General features: G+C 40.6%; 1 protein-coding gene across 3 annotated transcripts; it reads left to right on the top strand.

The window, feature by feature from the left end:
- The first annotated feature begins 3,762 nt into the window (after nucleotides 1–3,762).
- Nucleotides 3,763–17,071, top strand: C1H21orf91 (chromosome 1 C21orf91 homolog). Of its 3 annotated transcripts, none has more exons than XM_054980651.1 (5): nucleotides 3,763–3,805; nucleotides 6,454–6,584; nucleotides 14,168–14,698; nucleotides 15,831–15,893; nucleotides 16,148–17,071. In XM_054980651.1, the coding sequence occupies exons 2-5, from the start codon at nucleotides 6,461–6,463 to the stop codon at nucleotides 16,306–16,308; spliced, it is 879 nt and encodes a 292-aa protein (XP_054836626.1). In that variant the 5' UTR covers nucleotides 3,763–3,805; nucleotides 6,454–6,460; the 3' UTR covers nucleotides 16,309–17,071. The 3 variants fall into 3 exon arrangements, with proteins under 3 accessions (XP_054836626.1, XP_054836617.1, XP_054836609.1); XM_054980642.1 differs by lacking the exon at nucleotides 3,763–3,805 and adding an exon at nucleotides 3,979–4,084; XM_054980634.1 differs by lacking the exon at nucleotides 3,763–3,805 and adding an exon at nucleotides 4,685–4,716.
- The last annotated feature ends 928 nt before the right edge of the window (nucleotides 17,072–17,999 follow it).

Genomic DNA, 17,999 nt, shown 5'->3' with positions numbered 1-17,999 from the left:
TCTCAGATGCACTCCCATCTTTGAAACCGTAGCAATGGAGCCCTGGCAAGGATAGGTAGCATCAGCAGACAAATGTCAAGAAAGCACAAAATGAAGAAAGTTGTTTAATGAACGTAGGAAGCCTACGCATGTCTGCTCAGAGGTAAGACCCATTATGTTCAATTGTACTTAGACCCAGGTTAATATGCATAGGATTGTACCTTTTGGCACTTAATTAGAGACTAAGACTAAGTTGATCTTTTATCTAAAGCACCTTGTGCAAGCAGGGCAACCATCAACTTGCCATTGCTCTGGAAGCACCATACTGGCTTTCATTTGGGAGGTTAAACACTTTTAGCTGTCTGCAAGGAAGGGAAAGAACAGGTGAGCCAACATAATGTAGAAGTGAGAGAGGGGTTCAAATCCCCACTTTGCCATGACATGCTGGGTAAACTTGGATAAATCACATTCTTGCAACCCCACCTGGTTGTTGTGAGGATAAAATGGTACATCCATTCCTTAGTGCAGATAAGTTTCTTGGAAGGAAAGAAAGAATTGGGGGAAACAAAAGGACTTTATCTGTATCACCATCAGAGGGCTTTGTTTTTAAATAAACAATTGCAATGTTATTATAGCATTATAAAATATAACAATCTGTCTATCAGGTTCTCTGAGAGCCAAGCTACAAGAAACGAATTACATGAGGAGGATCACATGAAGGGAGTCACAGTGTTAGCCAGGAAGCTGAGTTTTAAAAGAGTCTGAAAGACTTTAATAATTTCCCCTCTCTACAGAGCCAGGGAGATGCTGCTCAGAGGATTTCCTCTTTGCCTCTCGAAGGCTAAGAGGAAATAAACCTTCTGAGCAGCAATCTGTAGAGAGGGAAAATGGACAAAGCCTTTCAATCTCTCTTAAAACTCAGCTTCCTGGCTAACATTGCAACTCCCTTCCCTTTAACTTTTACCTTCTGTGAGGAACTGAGGGCACTGCAGGTGGCTCTCTTTCCTTTTCCACTTAATTTTGTTGAGTAGGTTCGACTGAGAGGGAACAACTGGCCCAAGGTCATCCAGTGAGCTTCCATGGCAGATTGGAGATTCAAACCTGGGCCTCCCAGATCCTAATTTCTGGATTCAAAGGGCTTAGAAGGAGGTAACTGTTTAGGATTTAACTGTTATATACATTTGTGTTAAAACAGATCTACTACACACTGAACATAAATTGTTACCTACAGTTCATACTTTATCCATTCTATTACACTTACTGTTTCTCCTCTCTTGTATCATCTATAATTAGCAGCAAAACAGGTTACTTTATGCTAATCTCTTAATCCAATAGTTTCTGTAAAAAACACAAGAGACATAATGGAGCCTACGGTAGTTCAACAATGTGTAACAATCCGCATACGTCTCTGTGTCATCTGTTCATGGGAGAATCAGTGCAAATAATAATACAGACAAAACAAAACTGCAATATTTAAATGGAAACCAGTATCTTACATAAGAACAGGGCTTTTTTTCAGCTGGAACGCGGTGGAACGGAGTTCCGGAACCTCTTGAAAATGGTCACATGGCTGGTGGCCCCGCCCCCTGATCTCCAGACACAGGGGAGTTTAGATTGCCCTCCGCGCCGCTGGAGCAGCACGGAGGGTAATCTAAACTCCCCTCTGTCTGGAGATCAGGGGGCGGGGCCACCAGCCATGTGACCATTTTCTCCAAGGGCAACCCACTGAGTTCCACCACGTCTTTTCCCAGGAAAAAAGCCCTGCATAAGAAATATGTAGCAAAGTCTGTGGCTCCTTTACAGCAAGCTTCATGGATTCAGTACCTAGAAAATATCATTTGCCATCATTGCATAAAGTTCCCTGAGCAAGACACTTTGTGGCGAGTTGACTGCATGTTCCAATCTGAGATTGTAAATGTCAGTAAAGAGATTGTTCATGTAGTACAACAGTAATTTCCATTTTTATTAGTTCTCTGAACATTTTGCAGTATGCTGTCCTCCAGCTATGTTCTCCCTGACTTCCTTCTCCAGGAGCACCCATTGTGCTGCACTTTCACATCAATCCATGTGTGAGCATACTGGCTTATGATATTCAAGTATCTTTAGCCGCAAACCACAGACCAGGTGTTTAACACTGTAAATGGCCCACAGTCATATCTCTTCAGTTGTTGAAATGCATCAGTGCATTGTAACAGTCTCCATTCTTCTCTTGGAAAAGCACCTCCAGCCAGCTGATGACATGCTGCTGAAATTTATAGTAGTATCTTGCCTCCTTCTTTTGCTCTTTCACTAGGCATCCTTGAGGCTGTAACAATTTGTTTCTCTCTAATAACAAGGATCCACAGGTACCAGTGGTATCCTTGTCCCATTACATGTGTTACAAGATACAAGGACAATGTCCTTCCTGAATGCAGCTTTGCAGTCATGGAAGCGGTGGAAAAAGTTCACCTTACATCTTGCCACACCTTGATAAATACATACAGAATAAATGCAAGTATTATCACTGAGTTCATTTCCACACACAAAACTAGCCCCAGTACAGAGGAAAAGAGGGGTAATTTAAAAAAATATATATGCTAGGTAAGAGAATAAAACAAACACTGTGATGGCAGCTGCAGTCAAACCAAAATGTTATTTTAATTTGCATAGCCAGTTGGATCGTCAGTGGCCAAATCAGCAGCCTGCTTGGCAAGAGCCCCACCCACTTTTTAAAAGCACTTAGTGGGCCCTAAGAAAAATGTCAGTGGGTGCCATGGTGCCCGTATTGGAAACCTCTGAATTAGTAATGTGGAATTACGTTGCGTCATTAGGAATCCCAGAGGTTTGCCTGATTGCCAGCTGGCAACCAACAAGAGGCTCCAAACCACTGGGCAATTGCCAGCCACTGGCAGGCACTGCAGGCACAAGCATGGCGTATGCACTCTTGGCAAACATGACAATGTCACTTCCAGAAGTGATGTCATCACACCAGCTGCAGAAGTCCTCTCGTGCTTCACTTGGGGCCAATTTTGGCACCATAGGGGCCAGTTCTCAAAGAATTGGCCGCCCCATGCAAAGTGCAGGAGCACACCCATGGCTAATGCAATGATGTCACTTCCTAAAGTGACATAGGTGCTGGGAGCATATGCACACAAGGATCGAGGGCGTACTGGATCCCTCTCCCCAGCAGGAGGGTTTAGGGACCTAGCAACCCTATGGGTCATTAACAAATTCCACAAAAACATTTTTCTTACATAACCAAACTTAAGCTTGCTTGGCAAAACTTAATGAGAAACTAATTTCATTTATTTATTTACTTCATTTACACCCTGCCTGTCCCCCCAGAGGGGTCCAAAGCTGTTCACTGCCTCCATTTTGTTCTCAAATTACCCTGTGAGGGTGGGTCAAACTGAGTGTCTGTCCTAAGATCACTCAGCAAGCTTCCATGGCAGAGTGGGGATTCAAACCTGGTTCTCCCTGATCCTAGTCTAGTACTCTAACCACTACACAACACTGGTTAAACGCTGAAGCTTTTCAAGGCAGGGGAGAAAATTACATCATCTAGTAAATTACATTCTAGTCAGTCTCTATTAAAGGGGCAGGACGTTTTTCTCCTAGCAATTGTCCTGGCAATAACAAGAGCCTCAGCCCGCCCCTTAGACCTCTTCCCGAGATTTAATTGGTCAACCATCGCTTACGTCACTGACAGACAAAGCGGGAAAGAAAACCTTGAGGGAGCACCGCCCTCTTTCCTCCCTCTGCCCGTGACGCGTGCAGTCCGTCACCCCGTTTCTTCCCTTCCTCTCAGCTGCGGTTGGTGTCGTAACGGCTTTTTGTGGGGGGCGGGGTAAGAAGCGCGAAGGTTTTTTGGTTAAGGAAATCCAATTGGCTGGTTAAACGGACGAACCTAATACGGGGGGTGGGGGAGGGAGGAGACGATGGTTCCCTCGCAGCCTTGGAAGCGTAACAAAATTCCCTCTCCCTCACCAGCGATGGTCTAGTTCGGAGGCAGAAGGGGCGGAGCGTGGGGCGCGCGGGGCTTCGCTCGGCCGAGCTGTAGGGCTGCTGTCGCCATTTGTGAGGAAGGAGAAACCAGCGGCGAGCTGGAGGCCGGTGTGAATTCGCGGTGAGGGGAGACTGTTGGCCGAGGGGGTGGGATGGAGAGGCAGCTGAAAACCGCGTAGAGCCATGTGAGGAAGCCTTCCCCCCTGGTTGCGAAATAAAAAGGGGAGGGGGAGGGAGAGTAGGAAAAAGAGGTGCCCCCTCCCCTGGCCAGTGACGTCTCTTCCCCTTCAGCGTCCAGCCTAGGGAGAAGGGTAGGAGTCTGAGACCCTGTCGCCACCCCCTGGGCTGGTCCCAATCCCAGGCCTTGTGCTGGAGTCCTAAGGGCCCTCCAGCGGGTCGCTACCCAGTCAGCGCCTGTGGCATTGCAGTCTCGCCCCTGCTTTCTTTCGTAGGTGAAGGCACGGGGGTGGAGGGGAGACCTGTGTGCTTTCCAAGGACGGCTGTTGCGCTTTCAGTCGCAGCTGAGGTTACTTGCTCTACTACGGGGAATTCCTGGGGATTCGGGGGTGGTTTCCGGGGGGGGGCAGAGTTTGGTAAGGGGAGGGTTGTGGCGCCATAGAATCTATTCCCTGGCCTTGACTTTTTTTTCAGGGGAAACTAATCTCTGAAGTCAGGAGATCAGTTGGAACTCCTGGGGAACTTTTGGTCGTAGCTGGAGGTTGGCAACTCTAGTCGCAGCCCAGCGGTGCACATGTCTGTACTACCCCTCTACTTTTGCTCTTTTCTTACTCTACAGGGTGTATTTCTGGGAACTAAGTAGGGGCTTCCCAACAGTATTTGGCTACCAGGTGGGGAGGTGGAAGTAACTGAGAGGCAGCAGGTTCTGGCCTAAGTGGTGGCCTGCTAGGTCTTAGTTTTAAGCCACCACACCATCCCCTCACGGGCTCCTGGAACATGAAAAAAAAATCCAGTACACTTTAAAGACTAACATGGGTTCAGTTTTTTAGTAAGTCGGAGCTCAATTCTTTGGATGCATGGATTGTCCTAACAGTTCAAATTTTAAAAGAGGGGGTAAAGTGGGGAGAATGTAGAAGAAGAGATCATGTGAAACTAGAACCAATAAAAGATTAATCAAATCTGTGTAGTAGTGAAGATTGGCTCTCCGCAGGTACTGCATACACATTTCTCTTGACATGGCCTTTGCTTCTGAGAATAGGTTCATGGCTTCCAAGTGTATTGATACCCATCGTCTTTGGAACTGTCAGTTCCCCCTTGGTCCTACCTCCAGAAACAAAACGTTCTTGTTTTAGGATGCTTAAGGGGGTTTGACATCTTCCCTTAAAGTTCAAATCTATAGTTAGACTTGAGTCACAAAGGTGTGTGTTCTAATTCAGGCTCTGTCTTGCTTGTTGTATAGTCTTCTTGCTGATGAACTTTAGCCTTTCTTTTCTGTAAAAAGGGGGTATCTTATCTAGTTCTTAAATGGTTATGAGGCTGGAGCTGTGTAAACTATTGACTGCTTGGTCCTCTCTGTGGGAAGGTTACAATTATGATTGTAGTTTCTGTAAACTTTAAAGGGAGCGTTTTAATTGGCTTTTCACTGTTTTAAGGTTCATTTGAAGAAAACTAATGAACCTGGAGTAGATGACAAAAAAGTAATATACAGCATTTTCAGGTTTTTGTATCTGCCTAAAAAAGGAATTGGAGGTCTTGTTACTAGTTAATATTTTCCAGTCAAATAAACCAGAATGCATTGCATTGCTTTATGTAGCATGGCTGCCTCTGAGTAAACCAAACTGTATTCTGGGTGTAGTTTAAACAGGATGCTGAACACAAATGAAATTGAAACCAGTTAATTATACCTCGTGCTTAATATGGGGGGGGGGGGGTCTGATTTGTGGTTAAAGAATCTGTAACCATCACAGCTTAACATCTGCAAAGTGCCAGGAGCTTCAGGTATTGTGTACTACAGAAAAATAATGCCCAGGGGTTTCAGTGTGTGTGTGTGTGTTTAAAAGTTGTGATTGGGCACATTCCTGCTTTTAGATGTAAAAATAATGCAAAAACCGTATGCTGCGATTACCAAGCTAAGTTGGCACGTACCCTTTAAGTCCTACATAGCAGTTTCCTTGTTCGCAGTAGGGCATGAGTTCTTTGTTTTCCTTTTATATCAAGCTGAGGATTTATAGGACATAATTTAAACAACGTGCATAGTAAATTATAAAACATTTAGGTCAAGGAAAATAAGCTAGCTGTGGAGAAACTGTAATGCTACTTTCTTAAATTATATAATGGTAGAAAACAAAATGATGTCTAGAGGTCAGATTTTAAACTTAAGTCTATAGGACATGAAAATATAGACTTGTTTTCCTGGAAAAAGATACCTGAAAGGTGCTTTCCCCCCATTTTGACACATGGCAATATGGAGGTGCTCTGATGTGGCTTTCTTCAAGCTATATTCGGATAACAGGGTAACATCTTATTTTGCAGGGACACTATGAGTGAAGAGCAGTTTGTTAACATTGACTTGAATGATGATAATGTTTGCAGCGTATGCAAATTAGGAACGGAAAAAGAGACTCTCTCGTTCTGCCACATTTGTTTTGAGCTAAACATTGAAGGTAAGTGCAGTTCAGTATTTAATATTGGATCTTTCAGTAGGGGGTCATAATATTGACTTGGCTTACTATCTGCCTCTTATTTGTGTTCTCCCTCTCCTGTGTTCTGGTATGCACAGAAGCAAGAAATTTCCCTGAAGCATAGAGAAAATACAGGTCTGCAGTAGAGAGACTCCTGTGCTTCCTTAGCTTTCTCTAAAGAACACTGTGCGACAGCTTACAGGAGGGCATAAAAACTGATGGGCATCCTGCATACCACCAGGAGAGGAGCGTGCAGCAAGTAGATTTGTGGACAGCCTTGGAAAATCCCAAAATAAGACAATGGGCGGATCTGAAAACTAGATTCTGAGAAGGGAAATGATTCACTGATTAGATGAAAAGATATGCTCAGTTTGCCAGATGAAGTGATAGTAGTGATACATAACTTTAGACTATGTGAAATTCTCAAGGTTTTTTTCTTAAATAATTTGAATTTCTTTCTGTGTGATACGGATTATTCACTTCAGTGATACAGGTGTTTAAACAAAATATGACTTGTGTCTTAAGGTACAGCATTGTGTTATAACCACAAGTATGTAAATATCTATTTTTAAAGAGTACTTATTATTCTTGGTTGAGATGTTTGAAAGTATACTAAAATTACTAGGATGAGTCTTACTACTTTTTCTGTTGCCGGAAGGTTACCACTATGAGCAGAACCATATGTTCTGTAGGGAGGAAGGCTTGACCACTAATGGAACCAAGTCATACAATCTATTCATTTTCTCCACAGCATGTGGAGTGTCTAAATAGCAACATGCAGCAGAAACTCTGCTTATATACATTCTAGCAGTGTTCTAAATTTCTGTCAGGTTGAAAACTTTGTGGTCCGGATCCAACCTGGCTCTATAATGATGTGTTAATGTTAAGCTTGTATAGAGGATGCCTATCCCCAAATTTCCCCATTTGTTTCAAGTTCACTGTATGTGATATTGAGCAGGGTGAAATCTTTAACCCTCCTGCCTCTCAAAAGAACAAAATACTGCTCTGAGTTAGCATCAGGTATAACGGTTAAAAAGTACATGTCTTATAAACATTTCTTGTTCTAGTCTGATTATCTGAATTGCTATATCAACCAATATATACTTTTGCCCTTAAGCTGTGCATATATCTGTGTAATTGCAAACCCTTGTATATTCAGGCCATCTCCTGAACTGAGTTGCCCTTAATCTTGAACATGTTTTGCTTGATCAGTTTACATTTCTGATATTTGTGTGTGGAGTTCATAACCTAGCTAAATTCAGTATGGCATTTTATATTCCAAAAGATAAGTGGAAGCCCACAACATTTAAAAGTTCTTTACCATAACTAGCAGAAGAAACTTTGGCTCCATTCAGGCATCGCCAGAATTATGGGAGAAGGAACAAAAAAAAGACAGTCCCCCCCCCCCCCAGATTATGCAATGCAAAATACCAGCCAGCACTGGAAAGGTTGCGTTTTTGTTGTGCCTTTACCCCAAATCTACTTATTTTTTGATACCGTGCTCGTAACAGGACAATAAATTGAACTTCATGTATCTTGCAATTTTATTTTTCTAGACTGGTAATTTTGTAGTTTTCTAATACTTTATCTCTTGCTAAGACTCGAGACATCATGCAGTATAAAACAATGTAATCAGGCAGTGGAAGACATCCAATAAACAATTCAGTAGGAGTAGAATTACAAAAATTAGAAACCCATGCCATGTTCCTGCAAGCACAATGTTATTTTGATAATTTGATCAGTTTGCCCCCTTATTTTATAGCAAGATTAGCCAGTTACAAATTTCATTCACATGATTAACTGAAGGATGCATCCCATAGTTTAAAAACTGGTTAATATATTTAATAGAATTTGTCCCACTGACTTGCATGAGCAATAAAAAAATGTAACATTGCAATTACTATTTTCACACTCCTCAAACATGAAAGCCTAAAAGAACTCTCTTCATTTGAGGGGAAGAGAGATGTAAAGGAGGATATAATTAGTTGGTGGGTTCTGGCAGGGAAACTGCATTTTTCTCTGTTTGTTCTTTGTTCTCTGAACTTGCCCAGCTGTTCGCAAAACTCAGGAGAGTGGAGACTTGCACAGAAGAGAAAACAAGCCCAGCAGATGTTAAGAGAAACATGAGCTGGGTACAAAAACTAATCGGTAGTGCATACAATCAGATCTTCAATTGAGTAAGGCTGCAAAAAAATGACTAATGCTTATTTCAGAAGTATGGTGGAGAGGAGCTGTTCTGAAATGCTTATTAAAAGTTAGAGATAATTTTAGAGTAGTTCTGACTTCCTCTGCATGTATCAACTTGCTGTTTTAAGTATTGTGTTCTGTGTACAGCCAAGAAAATAGATACATGATTTCTGGGACAAGAGTTCCTTGTAGGATTTTTATTTAAATGTTTCTCTGTGAAGAGCAGTTAGAAGTACAGACTTGCCTTGCATATAAGAAAACCACATTCTTGTTGTTTTGTTAAAGGATCAAACCTTGAAAAACAGGCTTGCTCTTCTTGCACATTGCTCAAAAACAGATTCTTTTATACTTGCAACATTGTTTGTGATTTTATTCAGATTGCAGGCTATGGCTCATTTTGCTTCCAAATCAGGATTACACACCCTGGTTTAATTCTGGTTTGAAGTGAAGAGAGCCAACCATAATTTGTAGATTAGATGAAATGACAAGCCGTGTAGTTTGCTGCAAATGAATCACTTTCGCATTTCCAGCCTGGGGGTGGTCAGGGAGAAAGTGTATGAGAATAAGAACTTCCACAGCTCATTTTGATGAAAACTGCCCCTGGTGTTTGTGTGAATCCAGTTGTAGGTAAATAGGTTTCTGGTGGAAAGTTGTTTGTTAGTGTGGTTGGTGCTGTACAGGGAGATAATTCTTCAAGTTAGCATTTACACTAAAGCTATGTTGCAAATAGTAACAAATGTGCTTTTTTCGTACCATGAATCAGCACTAAATAGAAAATAGTTTGCTTGCCCTCTAATAAGTGAAGATTTTCATGTTGGGCATTTCTTGGCGACTCACGAAAGCTCATACCGTACTGCAAATTTTGTTAGTCTTATAGGTGCTAGTGGACTTTTGCTTTTTTCTACTGCTATAGACAACTAACACGACTTGTCCATCTTGATCTGTGTTGGTGATTTAGGACTCTGACTGGCTAATATTTATTTTACTTTATAGCCTCCTTTTCTTGCTGAGGCAAGTTACAAAATATAAAAGCAATGCGATCAGACAGCATTAGACATCCAGCATGCAGTGCAGTAGGGCCAAGATTACAGCTCTAGCAAACAAAAATATTGTAGTGTAGAATACCACAAACAGTACAAAAAGTGAGTTACAAAACCAGTACAGTAAAAGGAAGATGATATATCCAATAAATATTGCAGTAGATTCTTCCTTTATAAAAATGCCCTTCTGAACATTTTTCTAACTTTCTGCGGAATGATAATATGGGAGCCTCTCTGACCTACTCAGGCAGGCGCTTTCAAAAGAAGGAGCCACAACAGAGAATGCACATTCTCTGGATATTGGCAGAGTGGCACCTTCAAAAGGCTTTGTTTGGATTAGCAAAGCTGTCACGAGAGAGCATAGCGAATGTGGGTTTGAGGACATTAAGAGCTTTGTCAGTGGTAAACAGTACCTTGAAACATGTCTGTTAACTGATTGGTAAAGACGTGATTGCAGAATGGGTGCAATATGCATGGTCTGCCTAGCACAAGCTGCAGTGCTGTGTATCAGCTGGAGTTTCTGAGTTGATTTTAAGGGCAGATCCATCTAGAATGCATGATAACAGTTTAGCTTTGAGGTCACCATAGCATGGATCTGTGTGGCCATATCAGCCAAGTAAAAGTTGGGAGCCATCTTCCAGCCTAATTGAAGGTGGAAGAAAACGTTGTTTGCAGCTGCATTAATTTGCTTCTCCTATAATAACACTGAGCCCAGTATAATCCTCAGGGACTTCACTGCATTAGCAGGTGTCAGCACTCAGCAGAACCCACATTGAATATGAGAAGCACAGTGTCCTTGAAGTCCTCAGCCCTCCTAACCAGCAGTACTTTTTGTCAGGATTCAGTTTCAACTTGTTCACCCTCAGCGATTTAACCACAATAACTAGGATCTCTCCAGCCACATTGAGTGATTTGGAAGAGATAAAAAGCAGGATGTCATTGGCAAGTTGATGACAGCCTACTTCAGTACCACCAATGATTTCTCTAAAGAACTTTTCATAGAGGTTAAATAGGATTGGAGGTAAGACTCAGCCTTATGAAACCCCACAGGACACTTTCACCACTGATCACAGTTGGTCTTGAACAGCAACCCTCAAAGCCTTGTCCATAAAGAACAGTTTAAATCAATCCATAGCACTTCCTTTAATCTTTATGTCTACCTCCAAATGCCTCAGCAGGATGTCATGGCCAGAGTATCAAAGGCTGATGTGATGATAAATCCAGTAAGAGCAGTAAAAGGCATGTTACTTGTGTACATTAAAGTGAAGGTCATAAACTAATGTCACCCACTGTCTCTCTCCGATGGCCTGACCCAAGACTAGACTGAAAGGGATTTACAGCAGATGAATCAGCCAGGAAGATCTAAAGTTGTTCTGCCACTGCTTTCTATTACCTTGCCCAGAAAGGGCACATTAGAAACCAGGCAATCATTGAGCATCTCCTCCTTCTTGAGCAGTAGTTTTTTATGTGGATGACTGTTTTAGTAACCAAGAAAAGGTGCCATGAGTCGTTGATTTTATTATGGATATCTGGGACACATTAACAAGGTCCTTACATGATTTCAGCAACCAGGATGGACAAGGGTCAAGCATATGTGGTGGTCTTCCCAAGATCCTGTTGACATCCATAACAGTAGCTTGATCAAAATAGTCCACTAGACACTTCTAGTCTATCAGATGTATTACAACCCGCATTAAAATCTGAACATATTTGTCAGCAGAAAATTTCATTAAAGCATCAAAACTAATAATCAGTTCATGAAAGTGCCAAAATACCTTAAACATTGAGCTGCTGCAGAATAGCTGATGAGTGTTAGTGATTAACTAGGCTTTCTTTGCCACAGTCCTGCTACCTCAGAGGTCGCCCAGTGAGCGTGGTAGTATACTCTGTCAATAACTTGCAGAAACTTCTAATTCCAAGCTTCCATTGTGCCCTCAATAGACCTGTCATTTGGTATCCTAAAATCCCCTAGGAGATCCCAGATTCCAGTTGGATTGAAGTATGTCCTTCATTATGCATGGGGCCAGTCACAACTTGAGTCAGACCGATAGTAGCCAAAGAGGCTATGAAATCCTGAGCAGGTTCTGACAGGTGCCCTTAGCATGAATGTTGAAATCTTCCAAAAAAATCAGTGTAGGTATTTGAAATGCAAGACTACTTCTTTCAGGTCAGGCAAGTTGCCCAGTGGGGAGTTAAGTGGCTGGTAGAATGCCCAGTCTTTCCCTGGAATCTGATATGAGGAACAGACAATCTAATTTTGGCAGTAGTTTGCACTGGGAATCTGAGAATGGGGAAAGAGTCATAGAGGATACTAGCCACTCCATGCACCCACCTCAGTCCCCCAGTGTAGGGTTAATGAAGGGCCTCATAACCAGGAGTTAACTGAGACAGAAACAACTATTCTCCCACTTCATAACTTCTAGCTCTCAGCTGAACAGGAATAATATTGTTACCAAACATCCTATATTGCTTAAAAGCTGCTATTGCCAGTACAACTAGAAGGCACACTGTATAGAAGCCCATAAAAGCAGTCCAGAAGCTAATTGGCGATGGGCCACAGATTGTCTTAGTCCATTTATAGGCCTGTGCTGTTCCAGGTGTATGATTGGATTCTCTCCCCTACTGGTTAAAGCCTCTTCCTTGCTACTGTGTGAAACCCCCGGGCCCTAGGCTGTGATACCAGTCAAGAGCCCTTTGACTTGCACTTTTATTAAAAGTGCAAAAGCAGAGAAACATAGTGAGTTTGACTTCACAGCTCCAGTCTCAAAGATTCATCACTATCTGCACTCTCCACTCATAAGTATATAAATGTTGGCTTGAGCCTGAGAGGAGAATAGTTGGGAAAATTGAACTATACAATAGTTTTTCTCATTAAAATTAATCTGTTCTTCAGAATTATCCATTTCAAGGGGATCTAACATTTAGCTGTGTATTTTGACCTTTTTATGCACTCTTAACTGAAATCTTTTGAAGAAAAGCAGTCTTTGTTGTATGCAAAGGCTTGGTTCTCATGGATGATTTTGGAGGCAAATGGAGGGTGATTTTCACCCATCCCTCTATTTTTCTGTATATCTGATCCCCTCACACAGCTCCTGGGGGTCCCCTGTCCCCTAGAAGGCAGCATTTCATGGGGCATTTTTGGCTGAAGTCAGAGGAGAGAGTTAAGTTCTGTCCACAGAAATTTCCAGTGGATCCAGGCTAGACTGTCAAAACACACCCACTTTTCTGGATCTTAAGTGTTTGTAAGATAGGTGGACTGAGAAGGGACATCTGGTTTCTGCTCTCCATATTGCTTCTAGGTTCTGCACCACAAGACAAAAGAACTCATGTGTGCATAAGTTGGAGACAACATCTAAAAATGCAGACTCGTTCAAAAATGCCACTTAGGTTAGATTCTCTTGTGTTAACCGTTCTTTGAAGTTTTAGGAAGAACCCAGTCAAGTATAACTTCTTTTGCCCACTCAAAATAAGTAACTCTTACTGTAGGATACCATGCAAGTGTATGACAAAAATGAGAAAATGACAGTTGAATAATTTTGGGAGAGAGAAGATCAGGGTAAACAAGAGAATACTATTTCACTCAGCAGTAAACTAAGTTGTAGAATTTAGAATGAAGTGAGGATCAGAGGGTTAGACAAATTCATGGAGGATATTCAACAATATTCATCATGCTAATAGCCAAAGGGATCCACCATACTCAGAGGCAGCAAATCTGTGAATATCTATGCTGAGGAGAACAACAGAGAGAATCTTGGATCTCTGAGCAAAACAGTCTGATGTGCTGCTAGTTGTCATACATGCTAGGTTGCCTACCCTTTCACTACACGTAAGTCCAAAATTGACATCTTTCCAGATATACCATTTCCTGTTTTAACCCTCCTGTGCCTGGGAGAACTTTTTAAATTCTGAATTGGGGTGTTGAGTGGGTAATTGAAATCTGTGTAAATTCAATTCTGACACATGCAACCAATCTTTTTCTGGATACTGCGGGAGAATAGTTCATTATTGGAAAGCACTCTTCTCAGTATGGTTTTGGAAGCCTGCTTCTTAATAAGGATATTGTTATCACATCAAGTTTGCAAGGATAAACTAAGATCTCAATACATCTTTCTTGATACTGTAAAACAGTGTTAAAATTCAATAGGAAATCCAACAATAAATTCTTGATACTTGGATTATGTTTCTTGCACTTGGGAAGAGCTTTTCTCTAGATATTTACATAAGGTGGTCCTTAATTGCTTTCTTTGAGATTACAAAATATTTGCAAGCCCTAAATTAACTGTATAGTTTTTGCTATAAGTTAACCTGTAATTTTTAAATCATTTTTTCTCTTCTTAGGAATACCAAAGTCTGATCTTCTGCATACAAGGTCATTAAGAGGGCACAGAGACTGCTTTGAAAAATTCCACTTAATAGCAAACCAGAGTTGTCCACGGTCAAAACTCTCCAAGAGCACTTATGCAGAAGTGAAAAACATCTTAAGCAAGAAAATCAACTGGATTATACAATATGCACAAAACAAAGATCTGGATTTGGATTCTGAAAGTTCCAAACAAACGCAGCACCATCTCTTTAGCTTCAGACATCAAAGAGAGAGAAAGCTACTTCCTCAGTTTGATTCCCAGGTTCCTAAATACTCTGCAAAATGGATAGATGGAAATTCTGGGAATATTTCAAACTGTTCACAAAGTATTTTGGAACAAAGAGAATCCAGAGATTTTAGACTTGACATGTTGCAACAAACAGGTGCTACATTTTGTTGCAGCCGTACTTTATGGTCTAGTCATAACCAAACATCAGAGGTAGAGAAAGCTAAAACTGACTCAAACACTTGCATCCGAAGAACTCCTCAGTATAGCAGGGAGCAATGTAAGTAGAAGTGGTGATTATTTTTGTTTGATATGCTTTAACAAAAGTCAGTTTCATAATGCTTTAACAAAAGTCAGTTTCATAATCTTCACCAATGGAACTAGTTAATTGTCAGAGAAGTAGTAAAAATAGAATAAAAGTTTCAGACTGCACCACAGTCCCCAGGATTGGTTTAGTGCTTAAGAGTGCGGGACTCTAATCTGGAGAACCGGGTTTGGTTCCTCACTCCTCCACTTGAAGCCAGCTGGGTGACCTTGGGTCAGTCACAGCTTCTAGGAGCTCTCTCAGCTCTGAGTGGGCGTTAAGTTGTCTTGAAGGGCAGTATATAAATCAAATATTATTATTATTTAACAAGATTATTTAGCAACCCGTGTCACCTAAAATGAGATAAATCTTGTCTTTTCCCAGTTTGTTTGTAGATACAAATGTAATAAGCCTATGCCACTAGTAATTCACACTTCAAACATCATTGAGATCTTCCAAGCTTGAGCTAGTATAGACCCAATAATGCTTTATTTTAGATTCTCAAAGTCACATACATCATTTCTGTTTAATCTAAGGTGTCACTGCATGCCTGTTTTATGCAGTTTACCATTTTGTGAGCATTGCATCCACTTAGAACTAAATACATTTTGTGTGAGTTTAGTTTGAGAATATCAGGCACAGGATTTGTGTTTGTTTATAGCAATCCTCTACCGGCTAAGAAGGATTCTTAGCAGAATGTGCTTGCTCTGGGGGTTCAGGAGTTAATAATGGACATTTCAGTTTCAGCTGAACAATAGATTTTTGTTCTCATAAGGTTAAAAAATATCAGCATAACAGTGGCGACCTGAAGGAAATACAAAAATAAGCCATGGTAGGATGTTGTGTTGCATTACTGGAAGTCTACTATTTTCATTAAACTTTTAAATTAAATAGTATTTTCCAGTATTCTGATTTATAGTTACAGTGGAAGGGGGGGAAACCCAACTCTGCCTAATTGAGCAAGTAGCATATTAATTTGTTACACTTTACACAGCTGTGTGATATGGATATGTAAATAAAAGTAGTTAAGGGGAATGCTTGCATTACTGTTTCTAGCATGTCTTTCCTCTTTCGATATCTGTGATCTGTTTTTGTTTTCATGTTTCAGTAAGTATGATGACTCTTGGAGAAGTGGAGCAACTAAGTGGGAAACTCCTCAAGCAAATCCAAGGTGAGAGAAAGCTGGATTATATGATGTTTACAAAAACAAGAATATTGGTTTAGTTTCTAAATGTTCCAAACAAAATCAGCACTGTGTTTCTGTGTTAAGCTTAGCAAATATTCTCTCCACATATACATACACGTAACTCCCACCCTCCTCAAATACATGGCGACTATTGAATAAAGTGAAATAGCGTCATAGTTTCAACTTTCATTATGTGCATTTCTGAAAATAGATTAATTTCATGCCAAAACTTCTTTCAGATGTGTTTGAAGAGCTAACTCAGCAAGTGCAAGAAAAAGATTCCTTGGCTTCACAACTTAATGTCCGGCACATTGCCATTGAACAGCTGCTAAAGAACTGCTCCAAATTACCATGTCTGCAGATGGGACGGGCAGCGATGAAATCCAATATATCCATATAACAGCATCTAACCTTGGCATTTACCCTCTTCCTTGATCTGAGTTGTGTGCACTTAAGAAATGTTTGGGAAGACTCATAGGCTTGTCTGTATTGCAAGATGCAAAGGAAGTTACATACAGTGTTCCTTTTTTAAAAAACAAACTTGATACTAGTTTTGACTCTGGAAGTCGTCTAACTTTTCTCCCACAACTAGGAACATTCTTTCCAATCACTGAAGACAAATTATGACTGTACAGGCAGTCAGAAGTCCCTTTGTTAATAATCTGGGAGGTCAATGGATGAAATACAATTTTTAGGTACAAAGAAAATGGAGAAACCAGTATTCATGAAATTCACATTTCTTATTTATTGCAAGCAATATTTTATTACTGAAATTTTATACAAGAAGAAACTATTTTAGGTACTTTTCCACATCTCTTTATAAAAGTTTTGAATTAACCAAGTAACACTTTGCCTTGTGTAATAATTGTTTACCCCCTTTTCAAGTTGGTGTCCTTTCATGATGAAAATATTTTTAAAAATAAAACTTTAAAAAAACCTGTTTTCCAAAGACACAATCTCAGTGGCTGTAATGCATTACTTTTAATTTTCAGCAATGTAGAATCTCTTGGGCATGGATTGTATCTTAATAGAAGCACAGCACCTCCTTTTGGAATGACCATTCTTGTTTTATTATATGCAGAGCTGAAGTTCAGTTTTGTATGTGGATTTCTAATGCTTAATAAAAGTATATGGCTTCAAAGAAATAAACCTATAATACCTCATGGAAATAGCTGTCTCTATAGTTTTTGAAGCTGTAGTAATTTATGAACTCCTTGCAAAGAGAAAGCTAGCACCTTAGTGGAACACGTGGATCTGCCATAGTAACTCTCCATCTGCAAGGAGCTTTTACACATTGGTGTTCATATGTTTCTTTTTAAATGCAAAGTACTAGACTAAAAAGACTTCTTGGTATTGCAGAGTATGCTTCCTTGTTCCCATGGCAGCAGGTAGAAGAAGAGATGTAAGTTGAATAGAGAAGGGATGAATAAGGCAGAGGGAAAATGGATTGCATCCTGCTATGACTGTAGATCAGAAGTAGGGACAATCATTTAATCGGCAGTCCTGTGGGTGGCTGACACAAATGCACACTTAGAGCTGTATGCTATTTTTCTAGTAGAAGTATAGCTGAACAATAGCATATTCTCCCTCTTACTTTTTTCCTTGAATTTGCCCTATAAATGGTACCTCTCTGGGCTTGAAATGTGTGTGTTCTGCTTACATGTCACACGAAGGACAGGGAAACTTTGTTAGTTGCAAATACAGTTGGAAATAAAATATGATTAATTAGCATGAAACATGTAAACTTTTGTTTGTAAACCAGCATGTTTCAGGTAGGATATTGTATGTCCACGCATTATTTTTATAATGAAGACTTCTAGTGAATTTCATCTTTTCCTTCTCCCTGGAATTATCTTTGGAAATTGAAATGCTTGTTCTGCTGGGAAGTTAGATTGAAGAACTGACACAACTACACTTTCTCTGATCTAACCAGTCTTCAAAGTGTTTTGTGCCAGCAAAATTTGACTTTGAAGGAGCTTCCACTGTAGGCATTTTGAATATCATACTGTGTAAATATAAAATTAGTCTCACTTATGCAAAATATTCCTATGATGCAAAGAAGTATTTGAAAGACAGCCTTAAAATTCCAAT

The sequence above is a fragment of the Eublepharis macularius genome, chromosome 1 (genome assembly GCF_028583425.1).
Source record: "Eublepharis macularius isolate TG4126 chromosome 1, MPM_Emac_v1.0, whole genome shotgun sequence".
Lineage (NCBI taxonomy): Eukaryota > Metazoa > Chordata > Lepidosauria > Squamata > Eublepharidae > Eublepharis > Eublepharis macularius.
Note: the sequence above shows the minus strand (reverse complement) of the source record. Positions and strands in the feature narration are given on the sequence as shown.